The following is a 19,640-nucleotide window of genomic DNA, read 5'->3' as shown; positions in this document are numbered from 1 at the left end:
CAGCTCGAGCGCGCCGCGCGCGACCGTCGCGCGTCGGCGAGCGACCTCTCTAGAGCGACCTCGACCTTTCGCGAGAGCGAGGGCGGCGGCCGCCCCGGCCCACACAGGCACACACTCACACACACTGGTCCCGTGCGGTCACGTGTGCGCTTGCGGACCATGCTCCGAGCTGATGGAAGAGTGTCCGTACTGCCGCGAGCCAGCGATGATGTGGATGGTTCCGCGGCACGTGTGAGAGTCTTGAGAGAGAACGGAGAGATGGGGCTGGTGGTTCAGTCGGCGAGGCGAAGGGCGCCCCCAGTGCCAGAGCCCCAGAGACTCAGCAGACAGTGCCAGTCTTCGTCCTTTGTCTCGCGCATGTATGTATGTATGTAGAAAGATGAACAACAGTCAGGCTCGGACTGGACACCAACGCGGTATGGGTGGACGCGGGACAGATGATGACGACACGCACGAGCGACACGCAGACACAAACAAGCTCACAAGACACACAGCCAGCGTGGCTGCCACACACCCTGAGTTGGCGTACACATAACTCAAGGCCGCGCCCCCCCCTGTCGCCTCCCCCAGCCAAGATGCCAAAGGAACAAACAAGGGCACAACAACACAACAGACGACAGGGGCGAACGCGTGAGGCTAGAGCAGGCTTGCTCGTCCTCTAGCAATCTCCGCCGACCGCGAGGCCGGACTAGACCGTGTGTGGGGTCGTGTGAGGTGTCTCTGGTCACTCTCCTCAGAGGCTAGCCGCCAGCCGCTAGCCCTATCTCGCACTCACTGGCGGTGACAATTCTATGGGTGAGCGTATGCAGGAAGAGGCGGACGCCCAAGGGTGGGCGACGGCTAGCGCACCACACCCCTCTCCTTAAAATCCCTGTGTGGTGGCGGCGTGCCGTCCTCCCATCCCTCCCTTGGCTTGTCCGTTTTCTTTCTTTCTTTCTGTGCTCCCCTCTCCTTAAAATCCCTGTGTGGTGGCGGCGTGCCGTCCTCCCATATCCCTCCCTGGGGTCCTGTCCGTTTTCTTTCTGTGCCCGGAGCAGGGCACCCCTACCATGAAGAGACCTCGAGAGTGGTGCACCTCGAGAGTGCGTGCGAGTGCCTCTACTCGCCCGGGCACAGGGCAAACAGAGAGGCTGAGAAAAGAAAACGGCCTTCACACGGGAGTGGAAAGAAGAAACCCCTGCGCCCTTGCATCACTGCCCCGGCGCCCACGCCTCCACCTTCTTCGGCAGCAGCTGGTTCGACAGGTCCTCTCCGTGGGCAAGGCAGGCGTGAACGCCCATGCCCCAGGTAAAGACAGCGCCGTCGGCGGTGATGGCGAAGCTGTGGTACAGCCCAGCCGACACGGCGTTAACGCGCTGACCGGCAAAGGCCTCGATCTTCTTCGGCAGCAGCTGGCGCTGCTCGTCGCCGTGGCCCAACATGCCCCATCCTTCATAGCCCCAGCTCCAGACGGCGCCATCGGCGGTGATGGCGAGGTTGTGGTGGCCTCCAGCCGACACAGCGACGACGCGCTGGCCAGCAAATGCCTCGATCTTCTTGGGCAGCAGCTGCTGCTGCTCGTCGCCGTGGCCCAGCTGGCCAGAGAGTCCATGGCCCCAGCTCCAGAGGCTGCCGTCGGCGGTGATGGCGAGGCTGTGGAAGCTTCCAGCCGACACAGTGACGACGCGCTGGCCAGCCCAGGCCTTGACCTTCTTCGGCAGGAGCCGGTTCTGCTCGTCGCCGTGGCCCAGCTTGCCCCAGTCTCCACTGCCCCAGCTCCAAACGGCGCCGTCGGCGGTGATGGCGAGGCTGTGGAAGCTTCCAGCCGACACAGCGACGACGCGCTGGCCAGCAAAGGCCTCGACCTTCTTGGGCTCCAGCTGGCTCTGCTCGTCGCCGTGGCCCAACCGGCCTTTGCCTCCATGGCCCCAGCTCCGGACAGCTCCGTCGGCAGTTATTGCAAGGCTGTGCGCGCCTCCAGCCGACACGGCGACGACGCGCTGGCCAGTCAAGGCCTCGACTTTCTTTGGCTGCCACTGCTCCTCCTCGTCGCCGTGGCCCAGCCGGCCGTAGAGACCATAGCCCCAGCTCCAGACACTGCTGCTGGTGAGGGCCAGGCTGTGGTAATCTCCTGCCGCCACGCTCACGGCGCGCTCGCCACCCAGCATCGACGGGAGGCGGGTCGGCGTGTTCAGCCGCGTCACGCCCTCGCCGTGACCGAGCAGTCCGGGATACCAGTCCGGCGCAGAGCCGCACGACGAGAGCCGCCCCTCGCCGTCGATGAAAACGCTGTGGAGTTCGCCTGCCGCCGCCCTCGCCGGCGGGTTGGACTCGCACAGCAGCGCAGCGAAGAACAGCCACCGCACGGCGCAGCCCTCGCCCTCTGGCGGCGCCGGAAGCTCGTAGCCGCGCTCTTGCGCCCGCAAGCGGATGCCCTCCACCGCAAGCGAGGCGTGGAAGAGGAGCGAGACGGCCGCGGTGCGAGCGATGTCGGCGGGGTCGCAGCGAGAGATGGCGCGCACGAGGAGCTCCGTGGGGAGGTCGAGGAGGCGGGCGGGCGGCGGCGTGTCTGGCGAGGGAGCGGCGGCGGCGGCGGGGGCGAGGCGGCGCGAGCGGCGGCGCGGTGGGGTGGACATCGCGAGAAAAAGAGATTTAGAATTCTTAAGATACAAGCCTCTCTCACAGCACACTGGCACGACAAGGGCGCGGACTGGCGCGGACTGGCACACACACAGGCTCACCACCGGAGCCGCCTAAGCGACTCCGTTAAGAACGGCAATGCACTCCGCACCATGCACAATGCCGCTCTCCCCGCACGCTAGCTCGTTCACCGTCTGCCACGCCACGGCGGTGTGGAGGACGACAGACAAGCGCTGCATCTGCAGCCCGTGCCAGTTCTTGGTGGTCCATGTGACCTCGTCCAGGTGCTGAGCGTGCGAAAGTTTGTTGCTCAGCTGGTTCGCCGCCTCCCTCAGGGTGCTGCGAACCTCCTTTCCAAAGCCTCCGAAAGCCTCAAAATCAAACAAACGTAGATCGCAATCCTGCTGCCGCGCAAAGGGGTAATCGCCAGGCAGCTCCTTGAGCTTTCCCTTGGGGGCATCCTCCTCCTCCCCCTCCTCCCCCTCCTCCTCGGCCTCCTCCTCCTCCCCCGCCACCGCCGCTGCCGTCGCTCCCGACGGAGACCACTTGCCGCGCCCTTTGACCAACTTGAGCAGCCCGGTCTCCGTGTTGCCAAAACGCACATAGGCCCCCTTCCAGCCGAGCTCTCCGTCGCCGGCCGTGTCCTTGCCCTGGCTCGCAAGCGAGCTCGTGAGCTTCAAATCGGCAACAAGGCGCCTGTGCCCCCTGCCGATGTTTGCCGCCGCCACGTCAGGTTGTTTTGGATTACTGTAACTGAGGTGTGCAGTCGGCTCCATCTCGATGATCATGCCCCACGCCGAGCGGAGGCATTTGATCAAACGTTTGAGTAGAAATTTGAGATCGAGAAAAAGAATATTTCGAGCCCATGCTAGAACGCATGGGCCGCGAGCGTTCACGGGACGCGCCAGGACGATGACCAATCCGTGGCGCGCAGAGGACCTACTTGTGAGTCTCCAAACGCATATGCATACACACAGGCACACAACGCGGGCTGGCTTCAACAAGCTCCTCTAGCTGAGTGTCGCGGAGGAGGGTTTTGGACAAGTCCTCCGCGGTGACTTGGGGCGATTGGAGCCGCAAATGGAGCTCGCAACGGAGATGACGAGGCGCATGTAACGACCCCCGGGGGTCCCGATAATCGAATTGAGGAGGACGGGCGGTCCCACTGTGTAACGAACTCTCTGAACGCCACACAGAGTCGTGTGAGGGCCCAGAGCGAGGCCCTGTCGTTCAGTCTCGGGCCGCCGACAGGCTCCTGACTTCAATCCGTGAGTGCGACAGAGTGTCGTATTCACCCCAGCCCCCCCCTTGAGTAAACGTAAGCGTAAGACCCGTCGCGTGAGCGGCAGCACTTCTTAGCAACACCGGGCTTGGACGCCACCGCGTCTACGGCCACCCTCCCCTTCGAGCGCATAGCCCGGCCGCAAGGCCGACGCAGCATCGATGGGCAAGCAACAAGATCGGAGCTCCACCCCGCCGGCCGATGGGCCACCGCCCCTCGACTGCGCATAACGGGGTGGAGCCCAGTACACCCTGGAGCACGCAGGCAACGCCCACTACCGCGGGCATGCCTTCACCCTCCAGGAGGGGCGCGGACCTCGGCACGGCGGCTCATCTCGTGGGGACCGCCGGCTATCTGGCCGACCCGCGCCCACCCCCAGGCTCACTGCTCAACGGAGGCGCCGGCGAACACCGCCCGGCGCCTTGGCAGAGGGTCCATGACCTCCCCCGCGACACACTTCTGGGAGAGAGTTCCGCCTCATTGGGCAGCGCTGCGTTGGATAGCAGCAGCGCTTCCCACCACTTATGCAAAGCATCCGCCACCGAGGCCCTCGCTCACCGCGAGGCCGCACCGCCGTTGGCGGTGGCTGGCCCCTCTGGGCATGAGCAGTCTCGGCTGCAGAGTCGGCCGCCCCCAACCTCGCTCGCCTCGACGGCGAACCGAGGCGGGGCGGCTACAAGTTCGCCTCTCCCGGCTGGGGAGGCTCAACACGTTGATCGAGATCGTCGACAGGGAGCAGGTCGACGCACTCATAACCGAAGCCAAGGCGGCGCTACAGAGGACTCCGGTCGGTACTCGGCTGACTGTAGTGACGGGGAAAGACGCCGCTCGTCGTGTGATTGAACAGCTCGGCGCAAATCCACTGAGATGCGAGAGGTGAGGTACAACGCCGGAGACAGTCTCGTCGACTTGCCGCCGTTTGCGTCGGGGTGAGACGAGGGGCAAGCCGCGAAAGCCGACTCGACTACGACGCACTCAGGCCGTTTATGGACTGGAGAGACCGCGGAGAATTTGTGGAGGATAAGGCAGCGAAAGAGGCTAGGTCGTGGGAACCGATGCCGCTAGATCCGGACAGGTGGCGGTCGAGTGACTTGCCGTCAGACATCAAGGAGATGATGGTCGAGGGTGTCCCCGTCAAGGTGCTAGCGCCGACAGCCGGAGGCAGCGAGAAGTGTGCGGCACTGCACCTGGGCACCGATATGACCCTCGCAGGTAGCCGTAGTATGTAGACTGGTGACTGCGCGGCCAGGTGGCACCCCGACACCAGCTCAAAACAGACTCGATAGTGGGCGGGCGTTAGAGGGAGCTCGGCGGGCACGCTATCTCCCCGGACTGAGCACGCTGAGGAGGTCCCGCGCGCGATCCACGGCGCTGCCGGTCGGGCCATCGTCGCCTCCGCCCGCCCTGACGTCGTACCGGTCGGAGCGATGCTCGCGCAGGTAGTCATCGATGGCCGACGCGTTGGCCATCTCGGCCTCCTCCGGCGCGGGGTGGTGCAGGCGGTACGAGACGTAGGCCGACCACAGCACGGCGGCCGCCGCCGCCGCGGAGGGCTGCCACTGTGGCGGCGCCAGCAGGTAGCTTGCCGCAGAGGCGCCGCCCCAAAACGTCCACATTTTGCCAAGCATGTGGTACCTGGGTGAGCAACAGAGTCTGTGACGCTGAATCCAGTGTTTGTGGCGCTGGAAATGAGGGGCGGGCAGCACGCTGGGTGGGGAGGGAGAGTCCGGCGCGCCAGTCCGAGTCGACGTGCGCCCGGGCGGCACTCACCCCGCGCCCTTCCACCAGCGGCCACGCGGCGGCGGCGAGGCCGAGGACGACCGGGGCAAAGACAGCCTGGTCGAGGGTGAAGCGCAAGCCCGCCTCGTACGTGCCTCCCGGAAAGTATCTGCTCAGCGCGCGCCACCACACCTCGCCGCCGCACCCAACAGCGAGCCCGCCGAAACTGGCGACGCACCCGCAGCGGACGAGCCGTGCCGACCAGTCGAGCTCGCTGCTGCCGTGGACGCCCAGCGCCCAGCTCACGCCCTGGGCGACGGCATCGCCCAGGCCGGCCGCCGCAGCGCCTGCGGCGGCCGCCGTCAGCATCGGCCGCTCGTGAAGCGCCCGTGCGTGCCAGCGGAGGAGAGGCGGGAGGCCGCGAGATGAGCCGGCGTCGGCGCAGTCGCGGCGGCTCAGCGTCGTGACATCGTGCCAGCCGCGGCACTGGAGACGTGGTTGGAGTCGGAGAGGCCGGAGCCGAAGCAACATCTTCCTCTACTTGCGCGACAGGAGGCTGTGGAGCGCGAGCGCTTTATTTCTTACGAGTAGGGATCCCTACTCGCAAAGGAGGTTCGCAGCACCCTGAGGGAGGCGGCGAACCAGCTGAGCAACAAACTTTCGCACGCTCAGCACCTGGACGAGGTCACATGGACCACCAAGAACTGGCACGGGCTGCAGATGCAGCGCTTGTCTGTCGTCCTCCACACCGCCGTGGCGTGGCAGACGGTGAACGAGCTAGCGTGCGGGGAGAGCGGCATTGTGCATGGTGCGGAGTGCATTGCCGTTCTTAACGGAGTCGCTTAGGCGGCTCCGGTGGTGAGCCTGTGTGTGTGCCAGTCCGCGCCAGTCCGCGCCCTTGTCGTGCCAGTGTGCTGTGAGAGAGGCTTGTATCTTAAGAATTCTTACTCGCACAACACTGGGCAAGGGACTGTGTCCCAGTCGTTGGTCGGACTGTGTTTCGCTTTCCCATCAATCAATCACGGGACTGGCGCGCACTGCACTAACACAGGTACACCACTGAGGGAGTTTTGTTGTAAAATTCTTACTCGAGTAGCGTGCCGGCTGTGTGAGAGAGAGAGAGAGATGTGTGTGAGTGCCAGTCCGCGCCAGTCCGAGAGAGAGAGATTTTTAGCAATGTGTGTTTGCCAGTCCGCGCCCTTGTCGTGCCAGTGTTCTATTTTAAGAATTCTTCACACGGTGTGGCGCATCCACAGCCCTCCTCACGCGCAGAGCCTTGGCTTGCCGGTCGGACCTAAAAAAATTACTTGCGCTTTTCTTTGTCGCCCGAGCGAAAGGAATTCTTTCTCGCGGTGGAACGTACGTAATTCGGGCAAACCTGCGCCGTCGGCCCCCCCCATTCTCAAGTTGTGCAAATGACGACTGCCGAGCCCGGCATTGACGTTGCCATTGAGCGGGCGGAGCGGGAGGCGAGGGAGGCCAGTCAGGCTGTCGAGCTCGCCAAGAGCCGCAGCGACGAGCACGAGCGCCGCTCGTACCGACAGTCTGAGCGGGCGAGTGCTGGCAACGTGATAAGCCAATCGCGGCGGTCGAGCTTCTTTCAGTCCAAGAAGATCAGCTACCGCGACGAATCGGTGCCCCCGACACGGGCCGACCTGCTTCCGGACCCCAAGGTGAAGGCCTTCACACCGGCGTCGGAGTGGGAGCCGCTCCTCAATGGCGAGGTTGCCGTGCTCGCGACGGTGCGAGAGTGGCTGGGAGGGGAGCGTTTCGACGCCGTGCCGTACGACCTGCTGATGTGCTTCCTGCGAGGGTACGCCTACAGGCAGGACTGGGCCGAGACGGTGTACGTGGAGCTCTCCGAGGCGCTCGACTGGCGTGACCGCCACGCGGCGTCTTCCGCGCTGGCACACCCGCCGCCGCACCGCGCGCGCTTCGAGGATCTCAACGAGAGCGGTCCCATCGGGCACGACCAGGAGGGTCACATCGTCGAGCTAGTCAAGCTCGGGCGGCTCAAGGTGGCGGAGCTCTTCAAGCACTTCGACGTGGAGGACATCCTCCCGCACATCGTGTACTCTGCCGAGGCCAAGCGCGCGTGCAATCTGGCCAACTCGAAGGCGCGCAGGAAGCGCATCTACAAGGTGGTGACGGTCATCGACTGCGCCGGCCTCAGCAGCAGCGTGATGGGCAAGCAGTTCCAGACCCTGATGCGGAAGACGTCCGAGGTGCTCTCCGGCCACTACCCCGAATCGATGTGCAAGACGTACATCATCAATGGCCCGTTCATCGTGCGCGCCGTCTGGGGCGTCGCAAAGCACATGATGCACCCCATTTCGGCGGCCAAGTTCTCCTTCCTTGGCTCCGACTGGAAGAAGGTCTTTGCGCGAGACGGCCTCATCATTGACGGCGGAACGCTGCCCGACAAGGTTAGCTGGTCCGAGGCAGCCAACAAGGTCTTCGAGGCAGACGGGGGGCCCGAGGTAAGCCCCTTCCCCTCCCGCCGGGTGGGTCAAGGGCGTGCTCGTCTCACTACCCCCCTCCCCCCCCCCGCCCCGCCCCCCGTCCACAGCTCGTCACGCGTGGCTGGGCGCCCCCGGAGGACCTCAGCTGCTTGGGAAAGCTTGCGGCCACGTGAAGTCTATGTGCAGTGCTAGTGCGCTGTTGAGTATCCGTCGCGCAAGCCCGAAATGAGCCTGGCGACCCGGCATGTGTGTACGTTCCCACCCCCGATACGTCTATTTTGCATAGTCTAATCTCCCTTGAGCGTCGATTCACACGTGATCTCGTGAGAGCGTCGATTCATGAGCCGGCGCGATTCAGCGTCTCGAGCGAAACAAACGAGCTACGAGGTCGGCGCGGGGCTCAGCGGGTGGTGGGCATTCAGCTCTTCCAACTCACGTCGCTCACGAGAGACCCTCACCCTGATCTAGTTAACACACGCAAAAAAGAGCACATGCTCATGCACACATGAGCGCGTCGATTCAATCGAATGCAATGTATATCTAAGATCTGGGAGCGACCGCTCGAGCGACACGCGAGAGCACGCTTTCTCACCCGTGTCGGCTTCAGCTCTCAGACGGAGGTCGGAGCGCTCGCGTCTTCTCAGCTCTCACCCCCTCTCTCGGCCGCGAACCCAACTGCACGCCGAACCCGGCTCGCAATGTCGGCCTCTCCGCACCAGAGAGATCTCAACACGTCAAAACCTGTCAGGTGCCTCTCCCTTGCGCGGCTGCCACGCCTGTCTGCATTCTCTGCGTCGCCCTCAGCGCCAACGCCCTCGGCGGTTTCGCCCTTGCCCCCCTCCTCTCCTGCACCGCGCAGCAGCTGCGCCGCGACGATGGCGCCGAAGACGAGTGCTCCTACTTTGCTCCTCGAGGGTGGAGCGGCGAGCTAGGCGCGCGAGCGCGGCGCTTGCAGGGCGCGCGCCAAAGTCTCGGTTCGACTGGAAGATGCGCAGGCAGTCTGGCGGCGAGTCGAGCCGCACGGTGCGCAGCTGCCAGACGAGATGCCCGCCCGCGGCGGCGAGGCCGCAAAAGTAGACGTAGCCGCCGGGACTGCCTGCGGCGCCAAGGCCTGCGCCTGCGCCGGCGCCAGCGAGCCCTCCGATAGCGCCGGTCGAGAAGAGGGTGAGCGCCGGGAGGGTGCTGTCGCCTTGGCGTTAGGCGGGGAGGAGGGCGTGAGGGGTCTCGTCGCTCGCTCCGGAGCCACACCTCTCGGCTGCACCTCGGCTGCATCTCGGCTGCATCTCGGCTGCATCTCGGCTGCACCTCGGCTGCACCTCGGCTGCATCTCGGCTGCACCTCGGCTGCATCTCGGCTGCACCTCGGCTGCATCCGGGCTGCACCTCGGCTGCACCTCGGCTGCATCTCGGCTGCATCTCGGCTGCATCTCGGCTGCGGCTCGCCTAGTCGGAGCGCTGTCGACCGGACGCCGGCTGCGGCGTCGTCCCTCCTGTCCTGTGGCGGATGCGGGCGGGCGGTGGGAGAGGCGCGCCTAGCCGGGCGATGGGCGAGGCGCGCCTAGCCGGGCGGCGGCGGAGGGGCGGCTGCGGAGGGGCGGCGGAGGAGGGCGGCGGCGAGGGAGAAGGCAGGGGCGAAAGACGGGCGGGCAAGGGAGGGCGGGGTGGGGAGGGCGGGCGAGGGCGGGTGCGTGCTTGGTGCGCGTAGACGGTGTCGTAGTGCAGCGTCCAGAGCCAGGCGCCGCCGTACAGAGGAGCCTATTGCGCCAAAGGGGGGGGGGGGTTGCGGGCGGAGGGCTAAGGCGGGGCGGGAGACGGACCCTCGCCCTCTCTCACCACCACCGCCCAGTCGACGTCGCCGCGCACCGCCACCCAGCCGAGCAGTCCGCCTGCTCACACACCCCGCCCACCCTCACGCCTCCGACCAGCCCATGCCGCGCCCGCACGCAGCAAGGCGCCATAGTTGATGGCAGCACCGAGCACCGCCTGCGAGCGGGGGACAACCTCGAGTCTCTCTGCCGCCCCGAGCGTGCGCTGGGCATCTCGGCTGCCTGAGGCCAGTCCGTGACCCGCTTGGCGAGAGGGTAGAGCACCCATAGAGGCGTGCTAGCCAGCCCCGCCGCAACCGCAGGCAACGGCAGCGCGAGAAGCACGCCCAGCGCGACGCTGAGCTGCGCGCCCAGGAAGCCGATCGCCTGGAGGCGCAGCGCTGGCGTGACCCTTCCCGCCGCCTCTCTCTTGGCCAACGGAGGCAAGAGGACAGAGCGCCTGCGACGGCTGGAGCGCGCCGCGTGCGAGGGGTCGGTGGCGCGTTCGCTCGACACGCCGGTCAAAGTCGCGGTCCCACAGGTCGTTGACCGTGCAGCCGGCGCCGCGCATGGCCACCGCGCCCGCCGCAAACAGACTGCACAGCAGCGGGTCTGGCGGCGTGCCGGCCGGCGCCGCGAGCGCTATCGACCAAAGGCAGGGCCAGAGCAACAGCCACGTCCCGATCGGGCGATCCCAGCGCGCAAGCTCGCCGTACGGGACCAGCCACGCCGGCATGCGGGCAGACAGCCACATATCAGAGCGAATGTCTGTGAAGCCGCCGCCATCGAGACCGCCGCCACCGCCACCGCTAACGCCGCCGCCGCTTCCGCCGCCGCTTCCGCCGCCGGCAGCGTATCCGTGCCGCAGGGTAAGCTGCGCCGGGCGGAGGCTGCGGAGCCACACGCGGCTCACAGGACGTGCCGCTCGCAACATCTGTGGGTGCATGTGCGTGAATTCACAGACCTCTCGGGGTTCTCGTATCCTTTGGCCGCGTTGGGTAGCGGAGGGCGCCTGGGTCTAAATTTAGTGCGTGTGAATGAATTTTAGTGATAGTTTAGTGCGCTATTTAGTGTGTGTTCGAGTGCGTTCATATTTAGCACATATTCACGTATTTAGCGTGGTCTCTACTCGCCAGCTTGGGGTAGGGCGGAGAAGAAAAGAAAAAGATCGTGGCTGCACGAAAAAATGTTGCTCGCGTCCTGCCTCGCCACTGGCCTGCTCGTCGGCATCGACCTTGGCACCACCAACTCGGCCATAGCGCTGTTGCGAGGCGGCGAGCCGTCGCTGCTCCCGAACGCGCGCGGCGAGCCGCTGACACCTTCCACCGTCGCCTTCACCGGCGACGGCACCGTGCTGGTGGGCGCGGCCGCCGACCTTCAGGCCAGCCAGAACGTGCGCAACACGGTGGTGGCGGCCAAGCGCTTCATTGGGCGGACCGTGCGCCAGTGCAAGGCCGAGATTGCACGTGCGCAGTATACGGTGGTCGGCGACGAGGAGGGCGCCGCCATGTTTCGGCTTCCTGCGGTGGGCGATCTGAGTCCGGAGGAGGCCGGCGCGTGCGTGCTGGCCGAGCTGCTCGGGGCGCTCGACGTCCCGGCGAGCGAGATCTGCCGCGCAGTCGTGACCGTGCCCGCCTACTTCGACGCGCCTCAGAGGCAGGCGACGCTCGCAGCGGCCCGGCTCGCCGGGCTCGGCTCGGTCTCGCTGCTCGCGGAGCCGGTCGCCGCATCGCTCGCCTACGGCCTCGGCGGGGCGGTCGGCAAGGTGCTCGTCCTCGACCTCGGCGCCGGAACCTACGACGCGTCTGTGCGCCGGAGCCTTCTAGGAGCCTTCTAGGAGCCCTCTAGGCGCCGGAACCTACGACGTGTCTGTGCTGCGGCTCGGCGACGAGGGCGCCGTCGAGGTGCGCCACACGCCCTGGAGCCTTCTAGGAGCCTTCTAGGAGCCTTCTAGGCCGTCGAGGTGCGCCACACGCCCTGGGCCGGGCCTCACCGCCGCCCATCCGCGCCGCACCGCCGCCGCTCTGGCCGCTGCACACGCCTGACAGCACGCCCCTGGCCTCGCTTCGGCGGCCTCGCCCGAGGTGCTCGCCACCTCGGGGGACCCGCTCCTCGGCCTAACCCCCACCCTGTCCCTCCCCCTCCCCCTCACCCTGTCCCTAACCCTAACCCGAGGTGCTCGCCACCTCGGGGGACCCGCTCCTCGGCGGGACAGACTTCGACGCCGCCATCGTCGCGCTCCTCCTCGCGGAGGTGCTGCCGGGGCCTGCGGGGGCGGGGCGGGGCCTGCGGGGGCGGGGCGGGGCCTGCGGGGGCGAGGACCTCTCTTCCACCACTAGGAGGACCGGGGCCGGGGAGCACTCTCCCGCCGGCTCCGCACGACAGAGCAGCGCACGACAGAGCAGCGCGGGCCCAGCCGCAGTCCTCCCCCTCGCCGCCTTCCGTCTCCCTCTAACCCCCCCTCCCCCCCCCCCCTCGCGGCCCAGGGGCGGAGGCTCGCCCTCCCCGCCATCGACCACGACGAGGCCGCGCTGCGCACTCTGCGCGAGCGCGCCGAGGCGGCCAAGCCGCAAGCTGTGACAATACCACCAAAAACATGACATATTCATCAATCATACTCGGGTCTAGGCGGCGAAGCGCAAGCTCTCGGTCGTCAAGCGCGTCTCGGTCCTCTTCCCGTCGCCGCAGTCGCCGGCGACGGGCGACCGTGAGGGCGGCGGCGAGGGCGGCGAAGGCACCTCGATCGAGCTGACCCGCGACGCGATGGAGGCTGCGTGCGAGCCGCTGCTGCAGCGGCTCAAGGCGCCTCTTTACGAGGTTGCGCTCGCTGCCGCAGTGTCGCTGCCAGGGGAGGCGCGCATGCCCCCGCCCTCCCGGCTTGCGCGAGGGTGGCCGGAGCCCTCCGTTTGGGTCGCACGTCCGAGGCAACCCTCGCGCAGGCGGCGCCGTCGTCGCCAGCAAAGAAGCGGACGGCGAAGGCGAGGCGCGCGGCGGAGGCGTGCCCTGGCAGAGCGGGCTGGGCCCTCTGGGGCTGCGGGGGGCGTGAGGGAGCCTGGTCCCCGCCGCGTAGGCGTGAACAGCGTCTCTTCACACCTGCAGTTGTGACACAGGTGGATTGTCAAGATGGTCCCCCGCCGCGTAGGCGCTCCTGCCGAGCGGCAAGCGAACCTACCTCCCGCGAGGGGAGCCGCTCGCGGAGGTGGTCCTGGTGGGGGGTGCCACGCAGATGGCGGCGGTGCGCAAGCTGGTCGCCAACTTGTTTGGCATCGACCCGCGCAGGACGGTGGCGCCGATGGAGGCGGTGGCGTTGGGCGCGGCTGTGCACGCAGGCATGCTTGCTGGCGCGCTGCCAGGCCATGTGATGCAGGCGTGGCAGGCGGAGCTGGGCCGGCTGATGGAGGGGGCGAGCGCTCCGGCGACGGAGGGCGGTGGGGAGGAGGAGGAGGACTTGCCCTTTTCATTTACGGATGAAGGGCAGGCGAGATGATTTGGCACTTGTGGACGCAGCGGCGCGTGAGTGAGATGGTAAAGTGATGAGAAGAGCTGTACGTGTGTGTGTTGCAACACACCGTGCCGCGCAACCGCAGTGTAGCGTTTGAAAAGCCGAGAAACCGGTTGAGAGCGTAGGGTAGCGTTCCTACGCACACACACAAAGATAGACACACACATCGCTCACATGCGGACTTCGGAGCCGCGAGCGCGACGAAACTGGGCCGAGGCGGGCGGGGAGGCGCGCGATGGCCGATGCAACTCGCGCCATCGAGGGGTGGGGAGCTAAAGTTTTTGTTCGCGCATGTGTGCTATCTACCATGCCGTGGTTGCGAGGCGCGGGCTGGACCTAACTTAATCTACTACCATGCCAGTGGCTAAGACCTAAGTAAGTACGGCGAACAAGCAACAACAGCCTGGCTCGGGCTGGACCGAGTTGCAGAAACGAGCTTTTAGTGGCTATAAGCATAGGCACTGATATATACGTGCGCGCGGAGCGCGCTGGTGCTACCTGGACATACGCGCGGAGCGCGCTAGCTGGACACCCGCGCGGAGCGCGCCGGCTAGATACCGCGGAGCAAGAGCAAATCAACACAACCGTTCGAGTGCTGACGCCGCAAGTCGCTGCCGCCGGCTGCCAAAGTGCGCCTGGATTGCTCAGCAGCACAAGCATCCACGGAGCCAGCGAGCGCCGAGCGACATTGCCTTGACTGAGCCGGACCGCCGACATGTCGGCGGTCAAACTTGTAAAATGGTGCCGATAGCCGAGGTAGCTCCGGCGGACGTGAGAGCGCGGCCTGACGATGAAGGGAGGCGCAGATAACTGGCGGTGAACTCACTGCTGATACCTGCTGGAGCTGCGGAAGATGCAGTAGCACTGCCGCAGTGCGCAGAGCACGCGCGGAGCGCGCCGCTGGAAAGCACGCGCGGAGCGCGCCGCTGGGTAGGTGCGGAGCGCCGCCACTTGAGATTCGGCCTGCGTGTGAGTCAAACTCTTAATAGAAATCGCCCTCCAGCCCTCCACGCTCCACAACCCTCAAAATTTTCTTCGGGGCGCGCTCCGCGCGCGGCGCTCCGCGCCTCACTCCTTGAGCGTCATAGGCGCTGGCCTGCACATGTTCTGCAGCTTGGCGGGGCTGGACACCAACTCTCCCAACTTAAAATCCCTGGTGGTGGCGGCGTGCCGTCCTCCCTCCCATCCCTCCCGTGGTTTGTCTTTCTTTCTTTCTTTCTTTGGACACCAACGCGGTATGGGTGCTACAGGTCCTACCCAAAAAAATTTTTTTTTGGTTGTCTACGCTCCCGCCGGCACACTCTCCAGTCTGTCCCGTCCCTCGCTGCATCGACGACAATGTCGCAAGGCCAGGCCTCTGAACCGCACACGTCCGTGCGCTTCACCACCAAGCTCGAGCCGCGGTGGGTGGTATCGGACACGCCTCTCGACCTGCCCACCCGCCTCTCCCGCTACGGCCTCTCGGAGGTGGTGAACCACCTTCTCGGCGCGTCGCCCGCGCGGCCGTTCGACTTTCTGCTCGACGGCGAGCTGCTGCGTGGCTCGCTCGGCAAGGCTCTCGCGGCGCGCGGTCTCTCGGGCGAGTCCACCATCACCCTCGAGTACATCGAGCTCCTCGCGCCACCGCAGCCGAGGGGCGAGGCGCTGGTCCCGGACTGGATCTCCTCGCTGGCGCTGGCTGCCCCGGGCTCGAGCGTAGCCTCTAGCAACCCGGTGCTCTCGGGCTGCTACGACGGCGCCGCCTACCTCTGGGACGCCTCGGGCGTCCAGGCTGCCGCGCTCGGCGGCGGAGAGGGCGCTGCCGCTGTCAAGGCAGTTGCCTGGCTGGGCGAGCGGCCGGTGGTGGCGTCCAAGGACGGCGCCGTGCGCGTGTGGGCGGCGGGCGGCTCGGCGGGCGGCGCGGCGCAGCTCTCGTGCGTTGGCCACCACGCCGCCGTCGCGTGTCTCGCTGCAGCGCCCGCCGCCGACAGCCTCGCGACGGGAGGCTGGGACCGCAGCATCCTCCTCTTCCGCCCGCCCGCCGACGGCGTGCCGGCGGCGAGCAGCGAGCCCCCGCCCAGCAAGCGCGCCCGCGGCGGCGCGTCCGCTGTGACCGCCGCCGTAGCCCCGGAGGAGCTCGCCGCCGCCGCCCAGCTCTGCGGCCATACGGACTGCGTCTCTGCGCTGGCGTGGCCGACAGCAGCGCTGCTCTACTCGGCCTCCTGGGACGGGACGGTCCGCGAGTGGGACGCGGCGGTCGGCGCCGCCACCGCGACCCTCTCCTCGTCGGGCAAGGCCGCGCTCTGCCTCGACGTCTCCCTCTCGCCCGCCACTGTCGCGACCGGCCACTCGGACCACCAGCTGCGGCTGTGGGACGCGCGCTCGCGTGGCGGCGCGCCGACGGGCGCCATCCCCCACCACGGGTGGGTCTCGTCGGTCGCGTGGTGCGGCGTGCGAGAACACCTCCTCGTCAGCGGCTGCCACGACGGCGGAGTGCGGCTCTGGGACACGCGCTCACCCCGAGTGGCGCTGCACTCGCTGCCGCGGCACAAGGGCAAGGCGCTCTGCGTCGCGTGGGACGGCGCCGACGCGGTCGTCTCGGGCGGCACCGACGGGCAGCTCCGCATCTCGACGCTGGCCGCCTGAGCCAGGGCTGGAGGGAGCGGGCGTGTCGTCCACTCCCGCCGCGAGCGCACAGTGGCACACACGTGACGCATAACTCGCCGACGTGCGAGCTGTGCCGAGACGTGACGGCTGACGCGTCGAGCGGTAGCGGTAGAGGAAAGGAGAGTCGCAAACGCTTTCAATCATACTCTACCGCTGCATACACAACACCGGCCGCGCCGCCGCCCCCCGCGCGAGGGCCGAGGCGCCAGGCCCTGCGCGGACCCGGACACCTCCGCCCTCTGGCCGCCGCTCAAAGCGCTCTCTGCTCGTGAGCTGTCGGCGGAGACGCAACAGCTTCACGAATCAGACGCAAAAGGGCCAGCGAGAGAGAGATTAGAATGTAGAGCCCCTCGGCGATCGCAGCGATCTCGAAACGCCCTAGCTGCGCCTCTGACTTAGTTAGGAGGACTAGTCGTCGTCGCGAGCTCGTTTTTTTCCCGTCACGGAGCTCACAAGATTCGACGAAAGCGAATTCATCGTGTCCTCGGCCGAGCCGACCAGATTTGTCGAGAACAATGCCTTCGCTGCGTCTCTGGCCTCGTCGAAGGCCATCTCGATTTGCGGCGATAGCTTTGCCTAGGACCGGGTGAAATTCAGGGTTAGCTTTGCCCAGGTACCCAGGCGTCACCTGCGATCCGCGCGCACCAAGGCGTCATCTGCGATCGCTTTTGCCTTGTTTAGAAGAGAAGTGTTGATCTCCTCGGTCTGGCTCGACATGGCGTCTTTGAGTGCCGACTTTGCCTGGGACATCGCGGCCGTGCTCAACGAGGAAAACAGCCCGCCACCCTCGTCACGCGACGAGGATCCGCCCGAGCCATCCATCGCCTCATTCGCTTTCTCGAGGAGCGATGACGAGAGAGACTCCATAGCCTGTGGGGGAGAGCGTATGGTGAGCAAGTGTGCTAGCGGGGATGAGAACGACCTTCTCCGCGGGGACAACCTTCTCCGCGTGTCCAACGAGCTTGGCACCGAGCTCTTGCTTCGCGTTGTCTCGCGCACCGTTGAAGGCCTCATCAATTTGAGGCGAGAGAGATTCCATCACATTTTCTGCCGCGCCTGAACGGACGAGGAAAATGTGGCACGCGGACGGCTGAGAGAATGCGGCGCGGGACCGAGGCTTGAGGGTGCCTGCAGCCTTGCCGAGGAGCGATTTTGTGACCGAGCCGGTGAGGCTGGACATGGCATCACTTGCACCCTCGATTTTTGAATGAAATTTTGTGTGAAGAGGACTCCGAGGCCCGGCAATCACACCCCTGCATGCATGGCAATTCCGACCCTGGCATGAATTTATCCCTCCCCCCTCCATTGCCCGAGGGGGCAATTACCGACGTGCGACGAAACCGCTGCACGGCCGGAAGGTTGTGCAACCGTCGCGCGTCCAATTATGGTTGCGAAATGAAAGGCGACCTGGTTGCGGGGCGGGGTGCTGACTCGCCGCCGCCACCGCCTCCTCCTCCGCCGCCACCGCCGCCGCCGCCTCCGCCCCCACCGCTGCCGCCATTGCCGCCAGCCTGGCTGCTTGTCAGCCCCACCGGCATCGTATTGGAGGCTTGCGCCGCCTGGGCAGCGCTCACTGGCAGCCCAGCAAAGGAGCTGTTCGGGCCGGCGACATGTCGCAAGACAGTCGGTGCGCTCGCCACGGCCATGATGCAGACCAAGCCAGTGCGAGTAATGCTGATCTTATACTCTACCGGCGCGCCCGGGCGGTTCCTGGTGTCATCATGGCCGGTTTATAATGCTGGCAGCCTCGTTGCATTTCGATGGGATTTGAGTGAAGACGTCGCTTGGAAGGCCGGTCCGAGGCCAGCACCGACACGGGTGGCATCTGTCCCTATCTCCTGGGCGGAGCAGACGGCGGGGTGGGCGGCAGAGGTGGAGGCCATGGTGAAGGGAGCGGCGGCAAAGGCGGTGGCGCCAGCGGCAGAGGCGGTGGCGACAAAGGAAGAGGCGGCGGCGGCGGTGGGAGCGAGCACGGCGCCTCCAATCATGACCTCACCGGGCCTTTGGCCAGACATAGATATGATCTCGCCGGAAGTTTGGCCAGACCTGCCGTCAGTGGACACACCTGCACCACCTGCTGGTGTGGTCTATGTGCCCGTTGATACGGAGAGGTACCAGCAGCAGCAAGGAGCACCGACCGAAGACCCTGGCGACGAGGACGACTGGGACCGCCTATTCGCCGGCATTTTCTCTTCCAGCGAAATCGCGGCCATGAAGCGCGATTGCTCAAGGAGCGCGATTGCCAAGTGCGATTGCTCTTTGCCGCCCTCGCCGCCAGCCAAGCCGGCGCCGCCACGCCCAGCCTTGTGGCCGCTGCCGGCGCGGCCGGAGCTGGCATCGATCCAGGTCTCGCTCGCCCTAGTGGTGGTGTGCGCCGCCTTCCTAACCGAGCTCTACACGAGCCCGGTCTTTCTTTTCGCTGCGGCGGGCTGCGCGGTGGTGGCCATCCTGGCACTGACCTCGCGTCGAACTGACCTCGCACGCATGATGACGCTGCTGGTCGTCTCGGCAGCCTCTCTGCGTGTCGTCGAAGTCCGGGTCCGCTCGCCGACAGCGCTGGCCCGTGACTTGGACACGTTTGCGGATGCAAGCCCAGCCCTGCTCACGCTCTGTTCAGCGGTCGGCGCCGTTTTCGGATCCTCTAACATCCCTTCCACCCGCAAGCTGCTCGTAGCATCATACTACGCGGGCGCGGCAACATCCTCTGGCGTGCTTGTGCGTGTCCGGACTGGTGACGAGCGCATGCCTTCCTTCGAAATGCTGCACGGCTTCCTCCCCTTCCTCGCGGCCTCCCTCGCGGCCCATGCAGCCAGCAGACTCAGACAAGACGCTTCCGCCCTTGACTCTGGCTGGCCGTCTCCGAATGCGGTGCAGCAGGGCTGTGCCACGCGCTTCACCAGCGCTGAAGGCTGGGGACGGAAGGTGTAAATATCAGAATGCTAGACGGAAAATGTCTTGTGAGTTTGTGTGTCTGTGTGTCGCTCCAGCGTGCCGTCATCTCCTGTCTTGCGTAAGGTAAGGCGGCAAGGTAAACTTCTCCACACACACGAGGGGTGGTGGGGCAAGGGGGGGGCGACCCTCGCGTCTCCACGTCTATAACGACAGGAGCCCCACGGCATTCAAAGTGCAAGGCCCAGTGCGCGTGGGTGAGCGGGGTGTGTGTGTGGGGGGGGGGGGGGGGGTCACGTCACTGCGTCCACGAGGCTGCTCCGAACCACCACCTCGTGTGTGTGGAGAAGAGTTTACCTTACCTTACCTTACCTTACCTGCTCTCCGCACTCACTAAAGCTCCGAGCTCCGACGCTCCTCAGCCATCTGCCACTTCGCTGCAGGCTGCACCGCGTGCCGGACAGCTTCCACAGATCACACCTCAAAACGGTTGCGGATTTTGCCCTTTCGTCTTTGGTTACCGGCTCATCTAGTTCTACAACTGTGCGTACGCTGTACCCCGCCTGCATCGCTGTATGCCCGCTACCTAGCTTACCTTAGTATATAAGCAACCGACGTAAACATGAAACCAACAGAAACCGAGAGCACCGCTGTACTGCGGGTAGCTACAGCACCGTACGACAGCTCACGACTGTGCATGCCGAAGTAGGTCACGTA

At 66.0% G+C, this 19,640-nt stretch overlaps 5 protein-coding genes across 5 annotated transcripts; 3 read left to right on the top strand and 2 right to left on the bottom strand.

The window, feature by feature from the left end:
* Positions 1–7,035: 7,035 nt before the first annotated feature.
* Positions 7,036–8,255, top strand: EMIHUDRAFT_97624 (hypothetical protein; the record flags this gene model as incomplete). The annotated part of the gene is made up of 2 exons (XM_005793795.1): positions 7,036–8,046; positions 8,190–8,255. 2 exons carry the CDS (start codon positions 7,036–7,038, stop codon positions 8,253–8,255), a joined length of 1,077 nt encoding a protein of 358 aa, XP_005793852.1.
* A 1,847-nt stretch (positions 8,256–10,102) lies between these two features.
* EMIHUDRAFT_45914 (mitochondrial para-hydroxybenzoate-polyprenyltransferase) lies at positions 10,103–10,634 on the bottom strand (the record flags this gene model as incomplete). The annotated part of the gene is made up of 2 exons (XM_005793794.1): positions 10,103–10,298; positions 10,354–10,634. Coding segments are annotated over 2 exons (477 nt in total), but the record flags the coding sequence as incomplete, so codon positions are not given.
* A 465-nt stretch (positions 10,635–11,099) lies between these two features.
* Positions 11,100–11,579, top strand: EMIHUDRAFT_58175 (heat shock protein Hsp70; the record flags this gene model as incomplete). The annotated part of the gene is made up of 1 exon (XM_005793793.1): positions 11,100–11,579. A coding segment is annotated over one exon (480 nt), but the record flags the coding sequence as incomplete, so codon positions are not given.
* Positions 11,580–14,726: 3,147 nt separating this feature from the next.
* EMIHUDRAFT_62524 (hypothetical protein) lies at positions 14,727–16,013 on the top strand (the record flags this gene model as incomplete). Its single annotated transcript, XM_005793792.1, has 1 exon — positions 14,727–16,013. One exon carries the CDS (start codon positions 14,727–14,729, stop codon positions 16,011–16,013), a length of 1,287 nt encoding a protein of 428 aa, XP_005793849.1.
* A 429-nt stretch (positions 16,014–16,442) lies between these two features.
* On the bottom strand, positions 16,443–17,214 carry EMIHUDRAFT_199792 (hypothetical protein; the record flags this gene model as incomplete). The annotated part of the gene is made up of 3 exons (XM_005793791.1): positions 16,443–16,610; positions 16,680–16,904; positions 16,975–17,214. 3 exons carry the CDS (start codon positions 17,212–17,214, stop codon positions 16,443–16,445), a joined length of 633 nt encoding a protein of 210 aa, XP_005793848.1.
* Positions 17,215–19,640: the final 2,426 nt, after the last annotated feature.

This window comes from Emiliania huxleyi, assembly GCF_000372725.1.
Source record: "Emiliania huxleyi CCMP1516 unplaced genomic scaffold EMIHUscaffold_10, whole genome shotgun sequence".
In the NCBI taxonomy this organism is placed as follows: domain Eukaryota; phylum Haptophyta; order Isochrysidales; family Noelaerhabdaceae; genus Emiliania; species Emiliania huxleyi.
Note: the sequence above shows the minus strand (reverse complement) of the source record. Positions and strands in the feature narration are given on the sequence as shown.